Source organism: Canis lupus, chromosome 18, assembly GCF_011100685.1.
Source record: "Canis lupus familiaris isolate Mischka breed German Shepherd chromosome 18, alternate assembly UU_Cfam_GSD_1.0, whole genome shotgun sequence".
Taxonomy (NCBI): Eukaryota; Metazoa; Chordata; class Mammalia; order Carnivora; family Canidae; genus Canis; species Canis lupus.
Window position 1 is genome coordinate 46,517,404 of NC_049239.1, and position 22,101 is coordinate 46,539,504.

At 65.6% G+C, this 22,101-nt stretch overlaps 2 protein-coding genes across 10 annotated transcripts; both read left to right on the forward strand.

Annotated features, from left to right (window-relative positions):
• Nucleotides 1–3,607: 3,607 nt before the first annotated feature.
• On the forward strand, nucleotides 3,608–13,227 carry SYT8 (synaptotagmin 8). 8 transcript variants are annotated; one of them, XM_038563562.1, is made up of 10 exons: nucleotides 7,342–7,714; nucleotides 7,973–8,042; nucleotides 10,694–10,803; nucleotides 10,908–11,086; nucleotides 11,528–11,617; nucleotides 11,836–11,910; nucleotides 11,999–12,166; nucleotides 12,467–12,572; nucleotides 12,668–12,801; nucleotides 12,908–13,227. In XM_038563562.1, exons 1-10 carry the CDS (start codon nucleotides 7,654–7,656, stop codon nucleotides 13,139–13,141), a joined length of 1,227 nt encoding a protein of 408 aa, XP_038419490.1. In that variant the 5' UTR covers nucleotides 7,342–7,653; the 3' UTR covers nucleotides 13,142–13,227. The 8 variants fall into 8 exon arrangements, with proteins under 8 accessions (XP_038419489.1, XP_038419495.1, XP_038419490.1 ...); XM_038563560.1 differs by having other exon boundaries at nucleotides 7,346–7,714; nucleotides 11,743–11,910; XM_038563561.1 differs by lacking the exons at nucleotides 7,342–7,714; nucleotides 7,973–8,042 and adding an exon at nucleotides 3,608–3,778 and having other exon boundaries at nucleotides 10,698–10,803; nucleotides 11,743–11,910.
• A 1,406-nt stretch (nucleotides 13,228–14,633) lies between these two features.
• Nucleotides 14,634–17,150, forward strand: TNNI2 (troponin I2, fast skeletal type). Of its 2 annotated transcripts, none has more exons than XM_038562489.1 (8): nucleotides 14,634–14,745; nucleotides 15,346–15,375; nucleotides 15,551–15,557; nucleotides 16,071–16,112; nucleotides 16,207–16,335; nucleotides 16,458–16,547; nucleotides 16,651–16,827; nucleotides 16,956–17,150. In XM_038562489.1, the coding sequence occupies exons 2-8, from the start codon at nucleotides 15,368–15,370 to the stop codon at nucleotides 17,049–17,051; spliced, it is 549 nt and encodes a 182-aa protein (XP_038418417.1). In that variant the 5' UTR covers nucleotides 14,634–14,745; nucleotides 15,346–15,367; the 3' UTR covers nucleotides 17,052–17,150. The 2 variants fall into 2 exon arrangements, with proteins under 2 accessions (XP_038418417.1, XP_038418418.1); XM_038562490.1 differs by lacking the exon at nucleotides 14,634–14,745 and adding an exon at nucleotides 15,190–15,223 and having other exon boundaries at nucleotides 16,956–17,144.
• Nucleotides 17,151–22,101: the final 4,951 nt, after the last annotated feature.

Sequence of the window (22,101 nt, forward strand, 5' to 3'; positions counted from 1 at the left end):
AGTATCCCCAACCTGTAGCCACAGCAGGCTGGTGCTTCCACAGCAGGAACTAGCCCTTTGCTCACTTGGGTGGAGCAAATCCTGTGCCATCTTGGTGCAAAGCCAGCTCAGGGCTGAGCAGAGGGGTAAACGGGAGGGCAGCTGGGCACCTGTCAGGGGCTCCTGGTGCAGAAGGGGCCGTGCCGCTGGATCCCTGGGGCTCCCACGGCCAGAGGCAGGTCTATGGGCCTGTGCTGCTGCCTCTGTGCTGAACACCTGCTACTCCTTCAGCCTGCAGCCCCCACCCTTCCCATCCCCGTCTCCTTCCCCCGCAGTCCTTTAGGTCTCAGAGTATCCTGAGAACAAGGACCCCTGCCCAGGAGCTGTCTGCACCCCTGATCTGCCGCAGTGTGGGCCTGGGCTCCGTGCCCCGACTCCCAGTTGCAGGAGTCGAGGGGCTGCTCTGTGGGGTGGGCCTGCTTGGACCCTGGGAGCTCCTTTTTCCAAGGTCAGGGTCAGTGGAGAGGTCTCTTGCCCCTGGCCAGGTCCAGTGCCGAGGAGGGCCACAAGGACGGGGAGGCCCAGGGGGTTGCTGGAGGCTGGAGGTTGGACTGGGAGGCTGGCAAAAGAGCTGGAAGCACAGACTGGGGCCAGGGTGGGCTCTCCACCTGTAGATGTAGCCACGAGCCATGGTGCTCGTGGGTCAGAGAGAAGAAGGCAGGGCTGGGGACTGGCTGGGCAGCAGAGGCCTCTCCCCCATCCCACTGGACAAGGCTGGTTCTGGGCCGGGTGCCTCCCCCTTGAGACCCTGTGTGCCTCCCTGGGGGCCAGGCCTGTGGTCCAGCGGTTAGAAGCAGTGGTAGAGGCAGCCAGAGAACACGGGGCCACCAAGCCAGTGCCCAATCATGCCCTGGCTGGAGGGCCATCTGCCCAAGGGCCAGGGCAGTGCCTGCAGGAGTCTGTGTGTGACCATCCGGCTAGGCAGTGGGGTGTGCATGAGCCTGGGGTCTTTGTGGGACCAGGACTCCTGCCCCCAGAGCAGGCTCATGTGTCTGAGTCCATGTGAGGGCAGGACGAGTTGTCTATGGGGTAGCCTGGGGGGCACCCGGCGTGGCCTTCTGAGCATCAGATCTCCTGGTGCAGAGGCCAGGGGAGTCATCTGTGCTTCCTGAGAGCAGCCTGCAGGTTCTGAGGCCCCGGCTGGGTGCAGGGTGGCACCTCACAACCAAGGGAGGGGAGGCCCCTCTGTACCATCCCGTGGGCCAGTGGGCCTGTGGGCCGGGGGCTGGAGATTCTTCCCCTCGTCCCAGCTGCTCCTCTGCCGCAGGCCACTCCCCATTTCGTGACCTCACCTGCCCCCGAGGAGCCACTCCTCCACCCCATCGTCTCAGCTGGTCCCAGGGCCTGGGTGCTGGGTAGCGACCCTGTGCCCTTCTGGTTCCTCTCTCCCTCCCTCCCAGCCACATGGTGCCTCCATCCCTCGCCTTTGATGCCTCCACGTCTCGGACATCAGGTGGCCCTCTGGCTGGGGGGCTGGAAGGGAGGCCTGAGATCTGGAAGTCAAACCTCTTTTGGCGATGACCCGACTCTCCAGGGTCCCCGCCAGCAGGGCCCTGAGCTTGTTTGGGGGCAGGAGGGGTCCCAGGGTGGAGGGCTGCTTGGGCAGGCCTCCGGTCAGAGGCTTCTGCTTAGAGCAGGGCCCCCCGGGAGGGCTGATATCCAGGAAGAGGGTCCCCAAATGGGAACTCTGTGGGGAGGGGGCCCAGGATGAGACTTCTGGCCGCTCGGGGTCCGGGGCGGCCTCTGGGAGGAGGGTCTGGCCGCTGCCGGCAGAAGGGGCCCGCAGAGACGTGCGTACGGAAGGGGGCGCCCACACGCCTGCCAGGGCGGCCGCGGGGCTGGGCAGCGGGCGGAGCCAGGCCGGGCGGCAGGGAGGGAGCACGGGGTCGGGCGGGAAGCGGGAGGTCAGGCCTCCAGGAGCGGCCTGCGGACAGCAGGGGGAGCTTGGAACCTTACTGATCCGGCCCGGCCGGCCACCCCGCCACCCTGCCACCCGGGGAAGGGGCTCCGAGGGCCTGCGCGCTCCAGGGGCCTCAGGCCACCGGCGATGGCAGCCCTGGGGACCTGTGGGGAGGGTCCTGGGCCAACCAGGCCTCCCTACAATCACCCGTGGAGCGCCAGCCGTGTGCTGGGAGGGAGGCTGGGGAGCACCCAACACACCTTGCGGACACCCCGAAGGCCCTGCAGGCCCAGAACACGGCTGTGTAGGGACCACTGGCTCCCGGGTCTCTGTTATGAGGCGTCACTGCCCTTGTCCATGGTCTGTGCATGGACCGTGGGGTTTCTGTGAGTGGTGAGGTATGTAGCCACCGCAGGCTCGGTGTGCCCCGCTCACTGTCCCACCTGCAGCTCAGGAACCTGAGAGGTGAATAGGAAGGGGGTACACCTGCTGCAGACCTGTCTATAAGCCCTCCCAGGGCCCCATCAGCCTCAGCCCATGGCCCGCACTGCCCCCTGGGCTTGGGTCCCCACATCCTGGGGTCCCCCTGCCACCTCCCCACATCTGCTTGAGAGCAGGGTCCTGTGCATCTGCCGGAAACCCAGGTGGGCCTGCCACATCTCCGGGGAAGGCTGGGGGGTGGCAGTGGTGGTGGGGACCGGGCCAGCGGCCATGCCTGAGCTGGGCTGGAGTGGGTAGGGGCAGGACCAGGGCCCACAGGGAGTGAGGGACGGAGGGGAGGACAGTGTGGAAGAGCCAGGACACTCCAACCCGGTGTTAAGTGCTAAGAGAGGCATCCCCAGGAGGAGCACACCCAGAGATGCCCAGAGGATACAAACCAGTCCTACCCCGACCCAGGGAACCCGAATCAGAAAGCCTGGACCGACTCTTCTCACACCCAGAAAACATAGATCTGTGCTCCCCTCGCAGACCCAACCAGGGGGCGTCTCTGGGTCCTGGCTCGCACAGGGACCCCTGGGAAGCTGGGACAACTGTCTGACACCCAGGAACCCCCTCGGCAAGAAGAGATCACGGGCACACTCCTTTCCTACTCCTGACACAAGCAGGGAGACAACGGAGATAGTGCTAGGTCAGCTGCAGGGAGCCCGACGGTGGAAGGGGGGGGCACCGGAGAAAAGGGCCCGTCTCCCCATGGGCCCCACAGCTCCCAAATAGGGAGGCAGCCGACCGGGGTCGGGGTCTGCTGCCTCCAGAGATGGCAACCCCTGCAAGCAGCCTCGGCCCCCACCCCTGGCCCGGGACCCCCAACCCTGCCCCGAGCTGAGGTGGACATGTCTTGCAGCCAGGTCGCCCCCACCCTTCCCGGCAGGAAACGGCGGGCTCGGCAGAGGGGTCTGGAACGTGCGCACGGCCACTCCTGCTGGCAGCCTGTCCAGGACATGCACCATGTACGGAAGGCTTTGATCGAGGGCTCCCAAACCGAGGGTCCCCGCTCTCCCCTCCCTACGGTCATTCCTCGCCCCTGCCCCCGCTTGCTGCCGGTGCCAGCATTACCAGGGTTTGCATTGGCCCTCGGCCAAACCCCGGAATGTGCCTGCTGGCTGCGCGGCAGCTGTTCCTGGAACTGGGGCGACAAAGCACAGACTGTCTTTGAGACGTGGGCGGACGGGGTGCAGCCTGCCCAGAGCCACGCATGAATAGGGCACAGAGGCGCTGGGACAAGATGAATGGGCTCACACAGGCCGGACACCCATGAATGGGCCCCGGGCGTCCAAAGACGCAGTAGAACTTGGAACTGGCTGGTGGGGCCCAGGACCCGGGAACACGGGCCTACGTGAGGTATGGGGTGTAGGCCGCGGAGGGTACATGCTGCTGAAAGCCTTGGTGAGAGGGGAACAGGGCACCCCAAAATCCAGAGTCATGAGTGTGACTCAGGAGGGGGTGCAAGCTGCAGAGCTCACACACCACAGTCAAAGGGCAAGTCTCCAGTTCTCACATACACAGGGTGCTGGGCATCCACTGTGCATGATCAGGGGTGCCAGGACCCAGACCCTTCCACGGGGTGGGAGGTCGTGTCCCTCAGATGTCCCAGGACGTGTGAAGGCTTCGGACAGAGCCTCCCAAATGTTCTGACAGCAGAGTCGCCTGCCTAGAGCTGCACAGGAGCTCGACACCGAGATGCCAGCACGAGCCTGAATGGGCTCCCATGTGCCAGACACCCATGCATGGGCAGCAGGTGTCCACACACAGGGCCTGGGACCCTGAGAGTGGGCCTATGTGAGAGGCAGGTGGGTGGGTGGGCGCTAGGCAGCCTGGGACTCTGGTGACTTTGGGGTTCAGGCAGCTGGAGAAGAGAGCTTAGGAGCTGGCACCCTGGGAATGCTCAGCGACTGGGGGAGGCCGGCCCGGAGGCCCTGGAAATGGGGGTCAGAGCTCTGTCTGGGTGACGGTTGAAGTCCTGTCACTGAGGAGCTGGGAGGAGCAGGGTAGGGCTGCCCGGACACTCAGAGCCTCAGAACAATGGGTCCCAGGGCCCGAGCCTTCAGGCAAGCGATGCAGCCAGATTGGGAGGACCTGGGAATGGAGGCCCAGACCCCTATTCAGAGGCAGGTAGTGGAATCTCAAAATTTAGAGCAGTAGGTACCCAGTTCCTGTCCATTCGGGAGAGCAGGCTGCTGAGATGTGCGGTTACCCAGAGCCACACGGAGCTCAGGTGGTGGGATGCCAGCCTACCCAGCTGCCAAGGTGACCCAGCCTGGGCAGCCAGGCCCTCAGACAGGAGAGCAGGAGACCACCACCTCCCAGAACCCCACGCTCACAAGCCGGGTGTTATGTGGCTGGGGTCCAGAGGCACCCAGATGCAGGACTAGTGGGGTTCCCGGCCCATATTTTCCCAGACTGATGGGGTACACCATCCAGCTCGGACAGGCTGAGAGGGCTGGATGGCACAGAAGTCACCCCGATGTCCAGGGAACAGGGTACAGACCCCAGAGCCTCAAAACAGAGTCCACGAGATGACAGGCAACCAGACCATGGACACTAAAGCTTGGGGTGTGGGCAGCTCAGCTCTTCAGCCTGCGGAGGTCGGGGGGAGGACATGGGAACCCAGAGGCTCCAACTGAAGGGCTTCAGGACCCACTCAGGCTAATGGGGTACAGGACCCCTATACTGTAGCTAATGGGGTATGGGACCCAGGCTTTCAGACTGGTGGGCTTCAGAACCCATACACACTGTGCAATGGGGTAGGGGACTCCATAGGTAGGCTAAGGGGGTTCAGGACCCCAGGCGTGTTGAGTGGAGGTGCAGCTCCTGGGAGGCCTAGGAGGGGGCGTCCCAGACACTCGGGCAGCAGGGCAGGCAGACGGCCCAGCACACGGATGAATAGCGCACATAGCCAGAGACAAGGGTGATATGCAGAGGCAGGGGTGGAAGGAGCAGAAGGCGTCCAAACCACAGCAACGAGGCCACCAGGCCTGCCCGGCACTCGGGCCTACGGGAGATGCGTCAGCAGGGGATTCAGGCACCCAAGGGGCGCACGGGTGGGTACGGGTGACCGCAGAACGGAGAGTCCCCGTGCCCAGACCTTGGGTAGGAGGGGAGGAGGCAGCCAGAAGCCAAGGTGGTCGGTTGTGTCCCCAGGGATTTGCTCTCATGAAGGGTGCCCCCCAGTGAGCCAGTGAAGGGGGCCTAGCTGAAGCCGTGGGGGAGCCGGCCCTGGCCACCACAGTCCTGGAACCCGTGGGAGAGGCAGTCTGTGGGGAGGGGTGCCAGTGGTCCCCGGAGGGCACTGATGCCTGGGTCGCAGAGGATCCCAGTGTTCGACACGGGGCTTTGGTAGATGGATTCCATGCTCTGCCCATGTGGTCGGACGACGAGGGAGGCGTCCCGTCAATTTCCTGGCGAGCAGGGAGTCAACTCCCAGATACTCTGCAGAGCAGGGTTCGTGTCCCCCAGGAACCCAGGCTTACAGAAGGCACAGGGACCCCCAGAGGGAGTGAGGAAGCTCTAGGAACTCGCACCTCAGAGCGGGTGTTCAGGGACTTGGGGCCGAGTGGGGCACAGGCTCCCGGAGACTCAGATGATGGGGTCCCGGCTCCCCGGAGGAAGAGGGCATGGAGAGCCTGACCCAGAGCACCAGGGCACACGCAGGCTGAGAGCCGCGGGGGACCCCACGCCGCACAGGGCCGTGGCAAGTGGAGCACCCCAGGGCTGGGCAGAGTGGGGGTACAGCCGCCGGGGTCAGCGCGGGCAGGGTGCACACGTGCTGTCCTGGCACGTCTCACGGTTCTGTGCCAGCAGCTCCCGGCTACCCCGAGCCAGCGTTTGCCATGAGTTCCAACCTCAAACATTCCCCAGGCAACCTCAAAGGAAGCACCCCCGTCCAGGAGCCCCGCCAGGGCCTCCGTGTGGCTGCTGGCTGCCAAGCCGCCGTCTCGGGGGCCGCGGGGCTGGCCGGGGGCTGCCAGTTCTGTTTGGTTTTCCCCTTCCTGCCCTGGAACCTCAGACGCCCGTCTCGCCATGGAGGCGCCCGTATCCTGGGAAAGGCACAAAGACGGTACAGTGGGGCTGGGGAGAGCCGCGCGGGGCACATGGGCTCAGTGCACACCACGGCCCCACAGCACGTGTGGCCCGCGCTGCCTCTGCCCCCCAAAGCACGGGTGCCCGCCTGCCCCCCAACGTCCGGCTCCTGGTCCCCAAGATGTTGGCCGCTTCTCCCAAATCCTTGTCCCTGGGTAGGACTCGGAGAAAGAGCCGAGCCCCATACAAGGGGACGTGTCCCCAGAGCCACACGGGGCCAGGCACGCCTGCTTCCCACCTGCTGTGTCCCCTCCCGGAAGTCCTGCTCAACTAGCCCGGCTGGCGGCCCGGTGTCACCCGCTGTCCTGTTAAGCATTAACCAGCTCCGTGTCTGGCCGCAGCAGGAATGGGTTCAGAGAGACACCCTGGCCAGGGAGGGCCACCCTGGGCTGGGCCCAGGGAGGGAGCTGAGCTGGAGTGACCAGACCCGACGAACCGGCCAGAGTGGAGCAGAGGCTGAGATCACAGGCCCGGCTGGGTCCTCCAAAGCAAGAGGCGCAGGGGGAGGTGGGCAAGGTCTCCAGGCCTGCTGGCCCAACAGGAACCGAGACCTCTGGGGATGGGGCCAGCCGGCCAGAGGCAGAGGCAGGGATGGAGTGACCTCCAGAAGCCTGGGCACTGGCGGAGCCAGGCAGGCTCAGATAGTCGCCTGGTGACGCACCGCCCGGCCAGCCCTGCCCAGCACACACAGCCCACGTCCCGTCCGGCCACGTCCCGTCCGTGTGCTTGGTTCCAGCAGCACTGGAAAGCTATGCTCCTCCAAACCCAGTCCTGGTGACTCAGTGCACGCCCCTTGGGGTGTAGAACCTTTTCAACCCAAGTCCAGCCTGAACTTCCTCCCGCCACCCCTCCCAGTGTCCAGCCCAAATAGGCCATAACGCCCTCTGTGAGGCCTCTGGGATGACCCAAGGGACCCCAGGGTCCCTGGAGGTGCCCCTGGAGGTCCCGGAGCCTGGACGCCTGTGTCCGGGTCTCAGAAGGGACCCTCCTCCCACGGGACTTCCCTGGTTTCTGAGGGCCAGCAGCTCTGGCGCTGAGGTGGGGCTCCCCGAAGCCCTGCCTCTCACCCCCGCCCCCCATTCAAGACTCTCTCATTCACTGGAGGCCTGGCCGCCGCTCCTGAGTGCAGCCCTCGCATGCCCGGGGTAGACAGAAAGGCCTGGAGGCCCGGCTGGCTGCAGGAAGTGCAGGTGGCAGGTGAGAGTGTGCTACACCTGGGGGGCTCCCACCCCAACCCCTGGGGGAGCTCTGCTCTTCTCCGGGAGAAGGACCCACAGAAACTCACTCCCATAGTACAATCGAGTCTAGTTAGACAGAAGATGAAAGGGAGCGGTTGGCTTGGCTTTCAAGGGTGCCAGGCCCCTAGCTGACATGGAGCCCCTCAGCCTGGGAGAACCGGGGTTCCTGAGTGGGAGAGGCCGGGGTGGGGGGAGTCTAGCACAAACCACCCGGTAGGTTGCGTTGGAGGGCAAGGAGTGACCTGGAGGGCTTCCTGGAGGAGGTGGGCTCACGGAGGCCTTGAAGGGTGAGTAGGATGGGGATGGGAGGGAGGGACCGTTACAGCAAGATCAGTGGGGTCGGTGCAGGGAGGTGGCCGGGAGGCCGCGCTGCCCCGCAGGAGCCACATGGCTGCATCTGCACAGTGGCAGGAGGGAGCGCCCTGCGGCAGGTGTCTGGGGCAGGGAGTCCCCTGATGAGGGACGCCGGCTCTCTTTCCTGGGACAAAGATCCTTGGTGCTAGAGGGATGTCCCCGCGGGGCCACAGAAATTGGAGCTGAGGTGGCCCCGGGAAGCTGTGGGCAGGATGGTTCCTGCCCCCACCCCCACACCCCGCCACCCCAGGCAGCCGCAGACCGGGAGAGCCGCTCAGCCACTGCTGCAGGAGACCGGGCAGTGGGCACAGGGCCCCCGAGAGCCGCCCCGGGGCTATCTGCCTGCTGGTTCCCCATTCCTGGAGCGATCCGGGGAGCCACCTGCGGCCTGGGCCCAGCGGAGCCATGGGCGCCACCTGGTGGCAGCGTGTCTGCCTGAACCTTCACCACCATGGGGACCTGGCGGTCCTGAGGGACCCTGTGCCTCGTCCCCAGGCTTTGGGTTCCCGCGGCGCTTGTGGGCAGCACTCTCAGCATCCTGGGGCCCTCGGGGCCTGCTCTCAGGCATGTCCTGGGTCCCCCTTCACTGGGATGGCCCAGGAATCCCGGCAGGCCTGCAGCACCAAATCTCCGTGAGTCAGTGCCTGCCCAGGCTGCCACCCAGGGGCAGGGGAGAGGCACACACAGGCACAGGCACCCTCGCCTGTGCACATACGCGTGCCCATCCACAGTATGGACAGGTATGCACACGCATGCACGCACACACACAGATTCTGTGCTGACGTCGTACCTGGAATTCTCAACTGTAAAAGTCTCCAGTGAAGCTATTTTAATTCCAGAATACACACGGGCTCTGACGTTTCAGAAAGTCAAGGTTGCTTGTAACTTCCACGTGGGAGCTGGGGGCTCTGAATCTGGCCTCCAGCGTCCTGCTGCAGGGACCCTGCAGGACTCCCACGAGCCTCCCCCCCACCGCCCCCCGGCCACCCGCTGCCCCCCGGGGCCCTCCACCTGCCGCCACAGGATGCTGAGCAGACCTGAGTGTCCTTCTGAGGACGGGGGCATAGAGGCGGCGGCCTGTGGGTGTCCCTGAACACCTGCACCGGGCAGGGGCTCACCCAAAGGAAACCCAAGCGGCATGGGCTCCATCGTTTGCAGAGCCCGCACAGAAGACGTGCAGTCTTTTGTTTAAAATGGTTCGAATTTCAAGACAGCGACGGTGGGCATTACACCAGGCCTGGGCCTTGTCTCTGAGGGCGCTTTCCTCCTGCATGCGGGGCCTTGACATCTCTTCCTGGGGCTGTGGCTCCCTGGCCTCCTGCTCCTCTCCTGGCTGTCACCTTTGGGCCAAAGACCCCACGGGGAGGATGTGCACACAGCCCTCCGAGGGGTGATAGAGCCGGGCCTGGGAGCAGGACTCCTGGGCATTCTCTGAGCTAAAGCTCCTCCAACGAACTGCCGTTGGCCCAGCCTTTCTCTCCCCATGTGGGGTGCAGACCCAATACCCCATTATTCCTGGAGGGAGTTGAGGGGTAGCAGGCTCTTGTGGATGAAGAGGAGGAGCCCCCAGTAGGAGGAACTGTGACCTTGGCTCTCCGTGCTCCCCAGAGGAGGGGAGGCCAGGAGGAGCTGAGCCTTGGGGATGGGGGGGTCCTGTTCCCGTGGTTCTGGGGTCCCAGCACACCCCCACTGTGGCATCCAGCCCCCTGCTCAGAATCCCAAGTCCCTGCTGTGGGTGGGAGCAGCCAGCCTGGCCAGGTGTGCTCCCGCCCCGGGCCCCAGGCAGGTAGGCTGCACCAGGCCCGCCTTCCTTCCCACCAGCAAGAAGGGTGGCAGGTCGGCAGGTGGGCAGGTCTGGGCAGCAGGCTGCTGAGTCAGTTTGCAAGGAATGTTCTGGCCTCTCCCAGCTTCACCCTGTCCCCACCTGCCCCCACCTCACCCTGCTCCCCAGGCGCTGCTGGCGCGGCGCCCGTGCCGGGGAAGCATCTTCAGCCCAGGCTTGCTTGGACAAGCTCTCCCCAGCAGCCCACCCCCACTCTTCCCCCTACGTGCCCCTATGACCCCAGCAGAGCCCCTGGCCCCTTAGAACCCCCATCTCCACGCTCCCCTGTCATTCCCGGGCCAGGGGCTGCCGTGTGTGAACAGGCTCCACCTGTGTGACTCCACCCGTGTGACCGACAAACCATGGCGGGCCTGAGGTCAGGGCCCGGGACGAGTCGGGACCCTGGTGACAGCCCCCAGGCAGGGCCCAGGGCCTGGGGGAGAGAGGCCCGGAAGGAGGGGGCTTCCTGGAAGAGGAGGCTCCCTAATGAGAAGGCCTGGCCTGCTTGGCTGGGGCTGGGGGCTGGGGGCTGGGGAGGTGGCCAGGAGGCTGGGCCTGTGGCAGCCAAGCCGGGACTTTGGCCAGAGCCCAGCGCCTCCCTCCCCTTGGCTCCGCTCAGAGCCTTTGCCCCTGGCCACCCCGCACTGCCTCCCTGCCCGGGCAGACCCCGGGCCCGCTGTCGCTGGGCAGATGGGGCAGTGGGCCGGGGACCGAGGGGCCATCCCCAGAGGGGAGCTGGCCACCTTGTCTGTCTGTTCCCAGCCAGCAGGGAGGCGAGATGGGGCGCTCCCCAGGTGCCCACAGCACCCCGGCCCCGGAGGGCACCTCGGCTGTACCTGGGCTCATTCCGGACCTCATCTCTGGGCTCCCCTGTGAGTTGTGGGACCCCCTGGGAGGGGTGTGGGGATGGCGGGCCCAGTGGGGGCAACTGCTGCCCACAGAGGCATCTCAGCTCCATCTCTACGCCCACCGCCAGGGCCCCGCTGGGCACTCATTGCTGTCGCTGTGGCTGCTGGTGTCCTCACGGTTTCCTGCCTCCTTTGTGTCATTTGTTGCTGCTGCCGCCGGCGTCACCATGGTCACAGGAAGAAGCCCAGGGACAGAGAGGCCGTGGGCCTGAGCAGTCCCCAAGGCACAACCACCAGCGCCCACCTGGTGAGGAGTTGGGCACCGGCGCTCCCCAGTGCCAAGCTCCGGGCTCGGCAGTCCCAGAGGGCGGCTCAGGAACCGGCCTCGGGGGCTCAGGTTGGCCCAGGACGGTCGGGGGGGCGAGCTCAGCCCCCAGCCATGGTCTGGTCTGCCCAGGAGCAGAGGCAGGGAGGGACCTTCTGGTCGGGAAGTGGTGGGCAAAGGTAAGAGGGAGGCAAGTGGGACCAAGGCTCGGAGGCCCTGAGTGCCAGCCCCAGGGGTCAGTCCACGGGCCATGGGAAGCTGCAGGAGGCTCTTGAGAAAGGCAGTGGTGCAAGAGATGGATCTGGGGAGATCCTGGAGGCCCTGAGCTGGGAATGTGAGTCTCTGTGTGGCCCAGCTGGGGACGTGGCACTGCTGCCCGCGCCTCCCATCAGCATGGGGCATGTTTCCCTACCGACACTCCAGGTGCAGCCGGATGTGGACAGTTTGGAGGGGGGCCCCCAGCACTGGGGGCGCCTGCAGCTCTCCCTGGAGTATGACTTCGGAAGCCAGGAGGTGTGGGGCCCCCTTGACTGGCCCAGAGGGTCTGCTGGTGTCCGGAGGGGTGTTGGGTGCCGGGCAGGCACTGGATGCGGGGCTGACCGGGGAGGGCCCCGGGCTGAGCCACTTCTGGCTCCCAGGTCAGAGTGGGCCTCAAGCAGGCCACAGACCTGAGGGCCTGGGGCCCTGGCAGCACGGCGGATCCGTACGCTCGCGTCAGCCTCTCCACCCAGGCAGGACACAGGCACGAGACGAAGGTGCACCGTGACACGCTCTGCCCCATGTTCCAGGAGACCTGCTGCTTCCACGTGCGTCTGGGGCTGGGAGGGCCGGTGGGGAAGCCTGGGCCAGGGTCCGTGGAGGGGACAGGGTGTCCAGCTCACAGCCTGCCCGCAGGTGCCACAGGAAGAGCTGTCCCAGACCACCCTGCAGGTGCAGGTGCTGAGCTTTAAGCGGTTTTCTGCCCACGAGCCGCTGGGCGAGCTCAGCCTGCCACTGGGCACCGTGGACCTGCACCACGTTCTGGAGCACTGGTACCAGCTGGGCCCACCGGGCACTGTGGAGGTGAGGCCACTGACTGCCCGGCTCTGGCCTGGCCCTGGCCTGTGTGTCTCAGGGGAGACTGAGCCCCCCTTACCTCCTGCACTGCAAGTGCCCCTCACCTCCTGCACCCAGAGCCCCCCACTACTGTCTGTACCCCAAGTCCCCTCCCCTCCTGTACCCTGGCCCCCCTCACCTCCCACAGCCTGAGCCCCTCCTCATCACCTGCACCCTGAGCATCCCTATCACTGCCTGCACCCCTTTTCACCGCCGGCACTCTGAGCACTGTCCCCCCTCGCCCTGAGAACCTCCTACCGCCTGCAGCCTGAGGCGTGGGGGGAGCTGTGCTTCTTGCTCCAGTACATGCCCAGCTCAGGCCGGCTGACCGTGGTCGTGCTGGAGGCCCGAGGCCTGAGCCCAGGCCTGGCAGGTGAGAGCCATACCTGCCCCCACACCCGCATGAAGAGGGGGCCCTGAGCTCGGCCCTCACACCGGGGACACCTCTGATCCCTTTCACCTGCCCAGACCCCTACGTGAAGGTCCAGCTCATGCTGAACCAGAGAAAGTGGAAGAAGAGAAGGACATCGTCTAGGAAGGGCACAGCCTCCCCTTACTTCAACGAAGCTTTCTCCTTCCTGGTGCCCTTTAGCCAGATCCAGGTGGGCTGCCTGGAGGAAGGGGTGTGTAGGACACCCCCCCCCCCTTGGGGCCAAACTGACAGCTATCTCTCTCTTCCTGCATGCCCCCTGTCCTGCCCCCGCCTAGAGCGTGGATCTGGTGCTGGCTGTCTGGGCCCGGGGCCCACAGTTTCGGGCTGAGTGTGTGGGCAAGGTCCTGCTCGGCGCCCGGGCCTCCGGGCAGCCCCTGCAGCACTGGGCAGACATGCTGGCCCATGCCCGGCGGCCTGTTGCCCAGTGGCACCACCTGCAGCTCCCTGGGGAGGTGGACCGAGCCCTGGCCCTGAAACCCCGCCTACGCCTGCCCCTGCCCGGCTCCTGAACGCACCCCTGGGCTGAAGTGTGGGTACTGTCCAGGCTGCCCCGGGGGACCACTCCGCTGTAATAAATGCCTGCTCTTGCTGTGGCTGCCTGTGTTTCCGGAGCCCTTAGGGACACGCAGGAGGGTCATCATTGCTGCGGGGGGGAGGACTCTCTCCAGCCTCAGCCACAGATCCTCTGACCCCTTGGTGGAGTGAAGGAGTCCCCTCAAGCCCCACCAACCGGAGGGTGTGAAGAGGTGGTGAGCCCTCTTTGTCAGTGGGGCTGCAGGGTCAGGGACGGCGTGCTGGGTGGCAGGCTGCAGCCGGCCCCGCGGGGACCCAGGGGGAAATCAGGAGGTATCCTGGGGGTGGTGACAGTACAGGGAAAGGACCCCAACCCAAGGGGCCGCTGCAGCCCCCACAGGGCCCCAAACCTTCCAGCGGCTGCCGGCTGCTGTGAGGCCTCCTCTTGCGGACGGCAGGGGGCAGTAGATGTCTTCAGAAGTCACCTCGGGCCTTGGGGGCTCAGCCCTGGCCAGGAATGCAGCTCTAATCCCCACACATCTGGACGGCTTTAGCTCCCCCTGACCCTCCCCACGGCCCGTGAGGCCGGCAGGGCTGGGGCCACGCACCCCCAGCTCAGAGGATGCCAAGTCATGGTTGTCCGGATGTCTCTGCTGGGTGGGGGCCCCGGGCGGGGGGCGCAGGCCCGGGCCAGGGTGAGAAGGGCAGCAGCGCCGGGCCTGCCCGGGCAGCCAGGCAGGCCCCAGGCCCCTCGGGTCAGGGAGAGGTTCCCAGGCGGGTGGTGCCACCATCCCCGGGTTGAAGGACGGGTTCCGAGTGAGCCAGGAACCACCCCAGGGCAGGGTGTTCCGGCCGGTTGCACGTCCAGGCACCCTCCCTCCCGCTCCCAGGAGGACCGGATCTCAGCCGGGGGAGGGCAGCCCCCACTCGGAGGCCCTGGCCACCGCCACGGGCCATGTTTGGGGGGTTCAGGCCTTGCCCCGGAGCTGGGGCCGGCTTGGAGAAAGGACAGGACGTGGCAGGCTCATGCCTGGGGCACCTGGCCTGGCTAAGAGGCAGCAGTGAGCTGCGGGGGCTGCTCCCAGCGCGCGCGCGCGCGCACACACACACACACACACACACACACACACACACACACCCCGCCCCCCCCCCCCCCCCCCCCCCCCCCCCCCCCCCGGGGAAGCAGAGGGAAAACTGAGGAGTGGCCCCGGGCTCAGGACCTGAGTGACCTCTCAGTCGACCTCGAGCTTTTGCCCTGCAGTGGCCCAGCAAGGCCATGTACAGCTGACCCTGGGCTCCTTGCAAGAACAAGGGAGGCTTCTCGAACATGTCACTGAGCTCTAAATAGAGCAGCCCAGCCTCAGCACCCCCCCCCACCAAGACTTCTTGGACGGGACGACAGCACGCGGCTGGGCCGGGCCGGGCGGCCTGGGCAGGTGGGGAGGCCCCTGTGCCCCCATTGGTCTGAGGAGGGCTCCATGCCCTTTCTGAGCAGGGGCCCAGCCTGGGGAGGCCATTTATACCCCTCCCCCTGGGCCCACCAGCCCAACTTGCCGCTGCCGGCCTGACCTCGCTCCCGGCCCTGCTGCCCAGACACTAGGTGAGGCCAGCCCGGCCAGCCCAGGCCGAGGACAGGCACTCCTTGAGCTAGCTCCCAGGACGACCCAGGGTGGGGTCCTGGGGGTTGGGGGCCGCCTCTAGCAGCCCTCTCAGGGGGGGTGGCTTCCATGGAGCCTGGAGCCAGATGGCGATGCATTGGGAGGTGGCTGGGGTGGGGGGTGGCCAGGGGTCGTGGACAGCCTCCAGATCACCAGCCCTCCCTTCTGGGTGGGACACAGGGAGGAGATCTGATGGGTCGAGGGACCCCAGGCCAAAGCGGGGAGCACTTTCTTGCATGCACTTGGGCCCAAAGCCGAAGGAGCAGAGCTAAAAATAGTGGGAAGGCTCTCGTGGCCACCTGTGCTGGCCCGTCCCGCCCCCCCGGGACAGCTGCAACAACCCGGGCCCCGCCTGGGACATTTTAGGAACACTTTCTCCTCTTCTTACCCTGGGAATCCCAAGATGGTGCCTCCAAGGAGGTCAGAGCTGGGGGCAGGGCAACAGGCAGAGGGCTGGGGTCAGGGTGGCCCCCACCTGGATAACCAGCGTCCAGGGCAGGATGGGCCATGGCCCTCACACCCATGCCTTTTCTCTCCCACAGGCTCTAAGCCCAGGACTTCAGGATGGGGGAGTAAGTGCAGCCCAAAGCTGGGGGCCCCCTGCTGTCCCCACCCTCCCCACCAGGCGGGGGTCTCTACAGTTCCCCGGCTGGCTCTGACCACCCTCCACTCCCCCATCATACTGTCCCATCTATGTCCCTAACCTGTCTCTTTTCTCCCCTTAACCCCCCTGCCTCCCCGGGACAGTGAGGAGGTGAGTACCTGCTGGGGGGGGGGGAGGCATGAAACACAGAGGGGATGGGACCTGCCTGACTTGGGATAGGTCATAGGTTAGAGCACAGGGGCAGCTGCCCAGCCCTCCCCCGTGAGAGTGCCCCACCCAGCCACCCAGACTCAATGAAACAGGAAGTGGCTACCCACGTCTCACAGGGCAGGGGATGTGGGGCTGGGGCCTGGTCACCAGAATCGCTTCTTCTTTCTGAGGCTGCCCCCCACCTCCTGGGCCCTGCAGGGATCCCCTGCCCCTCCCCCTGCCCCTGAGGTACCGCCCCTTTTCCTTTTACCTCCCTGAGCCTTTAAGCCTCACCCGCCACCTGGTCACAGGTGTCCTGGGCCCGGTCCCCCAGCAGGGCCTTGGGACCCCCCCACCCCGGTTCAGTTGCATCCAGGCAGGGTCCACAGGCCTGGTGGAGCAAGCGTGGAGGGATGTGGGGGTGCCAGGGACCCCAACTAGCCCTGACTCTGCTTCCTGCCCCCTCCCCTGCAGAAACGCAACAGGGCCATCACGGCCCGGAGACAGCACCTGAAGGTAGGTGCTCCCTGGAGAGGGCCATCCCAGGGTGCCAGTGGGACTGGGCCACCACAGTCCCTCACCGCCTGCCCCCCGCTCCCTGCCCCTCTAGAGTGTCATGCTCCAGATTGCCGCCCAGGAGCTGGAGAAAGAAGAGAGTCGCCGTGAGTCTGAGAAGCAGAACTACCTGTCTGAGCACTGCCCGCCTCTGCACCTGCCCGGCTCCATGTCCGAAGTGCAGGTACCCTCCCCGAGCGGTGCTCTGGCCTGTTGCCTCAGTTTCCCCTTTGGTCAAGAGGGCCGGTAGGGTAGGTGGAGGTCAGGTGGACAGCTGCCCCACCCCACCTGCTGCCCCCACCCCAGGAGCTCTGCAAACAGCTGCACGCCAAGATCGACGCAGCCGAGGAGGAGAAGTATGACATGGAAGTGAGGGTTCAGAAGAGCACCAAGGAGGTAAGCAGGCATGGGGTGGGCGTGGACGGGTGAGGGGCTCCCCGGACCAGCAGGGGGCCCTGCAGCCACTGCCACCCACCCAGCCCTAACCTCTGCCCCGCAGCTGGAGGACATGAACCAGAAGCTGTTCGACCTGAGAGGCAAGTTCAAGAGGCCCCCGTTGAGGAGGGTGCGCATGTCTGCCGACGCGATGCTCAAGGCGCTGCTGGGCTCCAAGCACAAGGTGTGCATGGACCTGAGGGCCAACCTGAAGCAGGTCAAGAAGGAGGACACCGAGAAGGTACGCGGCACCTCCCCAGCCCACTGAGCAGACCCCCACCACGGCTGGGCTCTGGGCCCCGGGAGGGGGAAACTGAGGCCAAGGGCGGCCTGCAGTGCCTTCCTAAGCCCCATTGCACCTGTCCCCAGGAGCGGGACCTGCGTGACGTGGGTGACTGGCGGAAGAACATCGAGGAGAAGTCTGGCATGGAGGGCAGGAAGAAGATGTTTGAGACTGAGTCCTAGGCCACTTGCCACCCTCTTGCCCGGTGCGGCCCTCCCCCCGCAGAGGGTGGGAGGACAGGGCTCGTCTCAGTGGTTAATAAAGGATTCCAATCCCCGTGACTGGTCTGGTCTGGTCCTGCCCAGCCTCACAGCCCACAGATGGCCTCCAGGCACCCAGCAAACAGCAGCGTGCTGGGGACAGCCCGGGGTAAGGGCAGCGGGGAGGCCGCCGGGCCTGCAGGCCATGCTGGGGGCGGGGCACTCGCAGGACTGGAATCCACCAGCCTGCACCTGGGGCCATGCAGTATGGTCTGAGCCGAGTGGTCAGCTCCCCGGGTGTCCCCCAATGCTTGCCCTGACCACACCCAACCTAGCGGGCCTGGAGGCAGATGGCCTGCATCCCATCGAAGTGAGAGTTCTCGAGAGGAGATCATCTGTCCATTGCACGGTCATCCTAAGGGGGTCTTCCAGGCCCAGAGACCCTGTCCATCCGACATGATTCCAGGCCAGGGGCCAGGGCAGGCATGACCCCGCCATGCACTGTGGGCAGCTCCCATTCCTCCCACGGGGGGTGCAGTCCCAGGTCAGGCAGCTCTCCCAGGGTGGCTTGTGACCACGGAGCAATGACATGCTCTGAACTGGGGTCCACGTTCCCTCCTGGCAATAGGTGGGGTCCACACTCCCTCCTGTCAATAGGTGACAGGCCAACATGACCCCCCCAGCAGGCCCATGGGTGGGGGGCTTGCATTGGCTTCCACTCCTCCCCAAGGCCTTGGTCTGCCTCACACGTCAAGGGACGATGTCCCTGACAGGCCCTGATGAGGATTGCTGCAGCAAGGCCACGGGAATGACACGGTGACCTGCCAGGGTTCCTCCACTCCCATCTTTGGAGGGGCGCTCGGGGAGGCCAGGCTGCCTGCCCTAACCCTCGCCCAGGGACATGCCAGTGGCCGGACATGGGAAGGGTAGTTGCTCCAGGCCGTCAGTCGCCTCGAGGACCACATCAGCCTGCCCTGCGACCTTGCCCCTCTGCTCCCAGGCCCCCTGCAGCTCTGGGACCTAGGTCCATCCTTTCAGGAGGAGGAAGGGTCTCCTCGGAGACCCTGAAGCTTGGGGTCCAGCCTAGTCCATCCCTGGGCCCCCGCTCCCAGAGGTGGGGTGGAGAGAACCCAGGGATGTTCCGGGCTGGGGTGCATCTGGTGCGGGGCCAACGGTGGGAATTTAAGGAACAGGTTTTTGTGGCTGGATAGAGTGATAGAGGCGGTGCCCCATCAGGGACCTGACAAAGTGACCCGGGCAGCCGTCCAGGGGCCGCGCTCACCGGGAGAGGGAGGCAGGGACCCTGGGGCCCTGGATCCCACGAGACTCAGCTCACTGTGTTTGGGAAGACTCATTGCATGGAGAAATGATTTTTTTTAAAGTCAAGGAAACGTCAAACCTAAAATTCCAGGTAGAGACCCCCCCCGCCAGGGTGGGTGCCTGAGCAGGGCCAGGTGGTCCATGTGGGTTTGGGTGGGAAGGGGATCTGTGGGTGTCTGTTACTCTCTAATGAAGACGGGATTGAGCTAGTGAGGCGATGGGGGACCAGACCACCGAGCATCAGCACGGCCGCCCTGGTGCCCCAGGCAGAAGGGCCTGCAGATGCACAGCCTCGGGCAACGGGGCTTCCTGCTGCCATGAGTGGCGGGGATTTCTGCCGAGCGAGCACGTGGCCCAGCACCTGGCTCTCAGTGAGGGCTCTGCGTTCTAGAAAGATCCCTGTGGGGTGGGGAACAGGCAGTGCGAAGTGAGGCTGGAGGTGGGCGGGGGCGTAGGAACCAGGGCCACCTCCTGGGAGGGAGGGAGGGTAGTGGTGGATGGGGAGACATCTAAGAGGCCGAGTTCCCTCACTTGGTGGATGGATGGGGCAGATGGGATGCCCAGGCCCAGGCCCAGGCTGTTCTCCAGAGAGGGGGGCTCAGAGCCGGGGCCTGGTAGTGGGGTTGGCTCTCGGCTGTGGGTTTGTGGGGTGCCAGGGTCCGGGTTGCAGATGGGGTTCTGGGTGCAGGTACTGATGCCCTGATGATGAGGACCAGGACGATGGGCAGGTGGGTGGGAGGACCACGCTGTTGCTGGAGGTGGGCTGCCCAGGAAGGACCCCCCAAAGGGAGGAGGAGGGCGGCAAAGGTCAGGAGACCTGGCTCACCCTGTGGGTGATGCAGGGTGGAGACGCAGCCCCAGGAAACCCTGGGGGGACCTTGGCTGGACTGTGACCAGTGAGGTGGGCGGGGGGGGGACCACTACAGGTGGCCCTGGAATCATAGTGCTGAAGGGCATGGGTGGGCCAGGTGGGTGTGTGCGCACCTGTGTGGGGTGGTTCGGGCCCACAGCCCCTTCTGCGTCTGCTGGCCCTGAGGAGCGCCCAGGCCTTGGTCTCTGACACCGTCCCGCACAGAGGGCTTTGTGGGGGAGGGCCTGAGCTCAGCAATGATATCTGAGGAGCAGGTGAGAAGGATGCAGAGCGGAAGGTGTGACAGAAGCGGAGTTTTGTGCCAAACAGATTGCGCCGCCGGCGGGCAGGACACCCCGCACCGCCTCCAGGAAGCCGGCCAGGCACGCGGTCCTCGGGTGCCCAGGAGCCAGGCGGGTGAGTCGGTAGGTGAGGGTGTGGGTCTCCTTTGTACTGTTCTTATTCTCAAAACTTTTCTGTAAGTTTGAAACCCTTTCTACAATGTGAAACTTCTCTTTGACCTTCCACACAATGAAATTCTTGAGCAACCATGAGAACAGATGACATGGGATGTGGAGACGTGGGCGTGGCCCATGCGCGGAGGCAGGGACCACAGGGCCGGCCCGCAGGGACAGGGGTATGGCAGCGGGGGTGAGGGGGCTACCCCGGGACACGGGGATGGACAGCGGCGGTGCCCCCGTGGAGCTGGAAGGACTGGGACTGGCCCGGCTCAGGGGCTTCCCAGGAGGGGACACGACTCAGTGGGGCTTCCCGGCCCCCTTCATCTCCAGCCCCGCAGGCCAAGGGGAAGCCCGAGTGGGGCCCTGGGGCCAGAGTTCCTCTGTGAGTGAGTGAGCGTCCGCCTCGCCTCCGCAGCCCAACCCTCTCCCCAGCCCGCCGCGCCCCTGCGACCTCCTCTCTGTGGTCCCTGAGCCCACGCTCTGTCTGGGCCCAGATCTGCCTTTGCCCCCAGTGGGGACTCCCCGCCCCCCCGACTCCTCCTGACAGGCTGCTGGGCTCAGTTTCCCCCACTATACAACTGGAGAAGGGAGCATCCGCCCCACAGCGGCCAGGTGGGGAGGGACCCGTGGCTCGTCTCCAGGCTCACAGACACCAGCTGCCTCAGCACCCGGCCTGGAAGCATCCCTGGGCTGTCCCTCGGCTGCCCCCACCCCACCCTCAGGTCTCCTTGATGTCACCTCCTCCAAGAAGGCTTCTGTGAGCCCTTGGCCCCCAGGGCCTGGCACGTCTGGGCCTGGGCATCCATTACCAGAGGGGACGGGACAAGAGTCTGGGTGTCCACTGCCCAAGCCATGTACCTCTGCTCCCCTGGCTTCCTGCTGCCAAGAGTGGTGGGGCCCCCCTCAGCCACACTGGCCGCCAGCCTCTCCCCATCTCCTCGCCAACGTCCTTCCTGGATGCAGAGCCTTTGTCCCGAGAAGGGGCCTTGCCCACAGGAAGACCCTCCAGACAGCTTTGCCCACCGTGCCCACCTGCGGTCACCTGGGACCCTCCACCTCTGAATCCCTCAAGGCCAGCCTTGGGGAGGAGCCCCCGGCCCTGCACCCGCCCCTCACTTGGGAGGGGATTTCAGGCAACTGCAGGTGCAGACACATGCCAGCCCACCCTCCCTGCTGACCCCTAACCCCACCTGCCAGGTCCCTCCAGGATCCTCTCACCCCAGTGACCTGGGCCTGCCTTTGCCAAGTCAGAACTCAGTGCCTGTCACCCCTTCCCACAGTGGCCACAGCCCAGGGGCACGTATGCTGAGTGGTGACGCTCCCGCCCTCACCTGGCCCCAGGGGCCCCAGCTCTGGGATCTCACCTTCCCTGACCTGGTCCCCAGCTGTCAGATGGGAGAAGGAGACACCCGCCTCACCGAGGCTGGGTGAGGAGGGACATGGCTTGGCGTCCCCAATCCCCAACCTGTCTGCCCCCAGCTCCCTTTCAGAGTCCCCGTCTCCATCCATCCCCAGGCTGCACCTGTAGCCTCTTCGTGCTCCTCACACCAGGACTCCAGGACCCAGCTCGCTGTGATGGAGGGAAGGGGACAGAGCCACCCCAGGCAGCCCCACAACAAACCTGCCTCATGTCTGTGGAAGCCCCTGGTGATTCGTCTTCAGGATGCTGGAGTAGGGGAAAGACATCCCGTCCCCCCACGACCCCTGCCTGTGCGAGCCCAGCGCGTTCACACCGCTGGCCCTGGACACCTTCGCTTGGCCTTCCTGCAGTGCCTCCAGCCCGGGGCATCCATGTCCCGAATCGTGTCCCACCCAGACTTTCCCTGCTTCATGCCTGAGCTGGTTGACCAACCACCCGGACCCCCAGGGTATCCTGGGCACCCTGACTTCTCGCTGCCTTGCCCTGTATCCCTTGCCCCGTATCCTGGAGATGGCAGGCAGGAGCCTACAACATGCTGCCCTTTCCCTCCTGGACACAAGTCTCGGGGGCCAGTGAGGCTCTGCCCCTGAGCTCCTGTTGGCGTGTGTGCCCAGCCTGGCCCCTGGACCTCGCAGGATCTCTCCCAGTCTCCCCGGCCCTCCCCGCCCCTCCCCTGCCAGCAGGGACTGTGGGGTCCTGGAACAGCTGCAGGGCCTCCTCCCCACCCACAATGGCCCCAGGGTTGGACTAAAGTGAAGGTGGAGCCCCTGAGGTCCCCCTTCCCCAAGTAACAGATGCCCGTGGCCACAGATGCTCACTGTCCCTGTCCTGGAGGCCAAGGCCCGAGGTCCAGGTGCAGGCAGATGGGGTCCTCCTGGGGCCTCTCTGTGTGTGTATGGACTGTTGTGCTGTCCTTGGGTCCTCACAGGGTCGGCTCTATGCGTGTCTGTATCCTGATCACTCTTCTGTAGGGATCCCGGG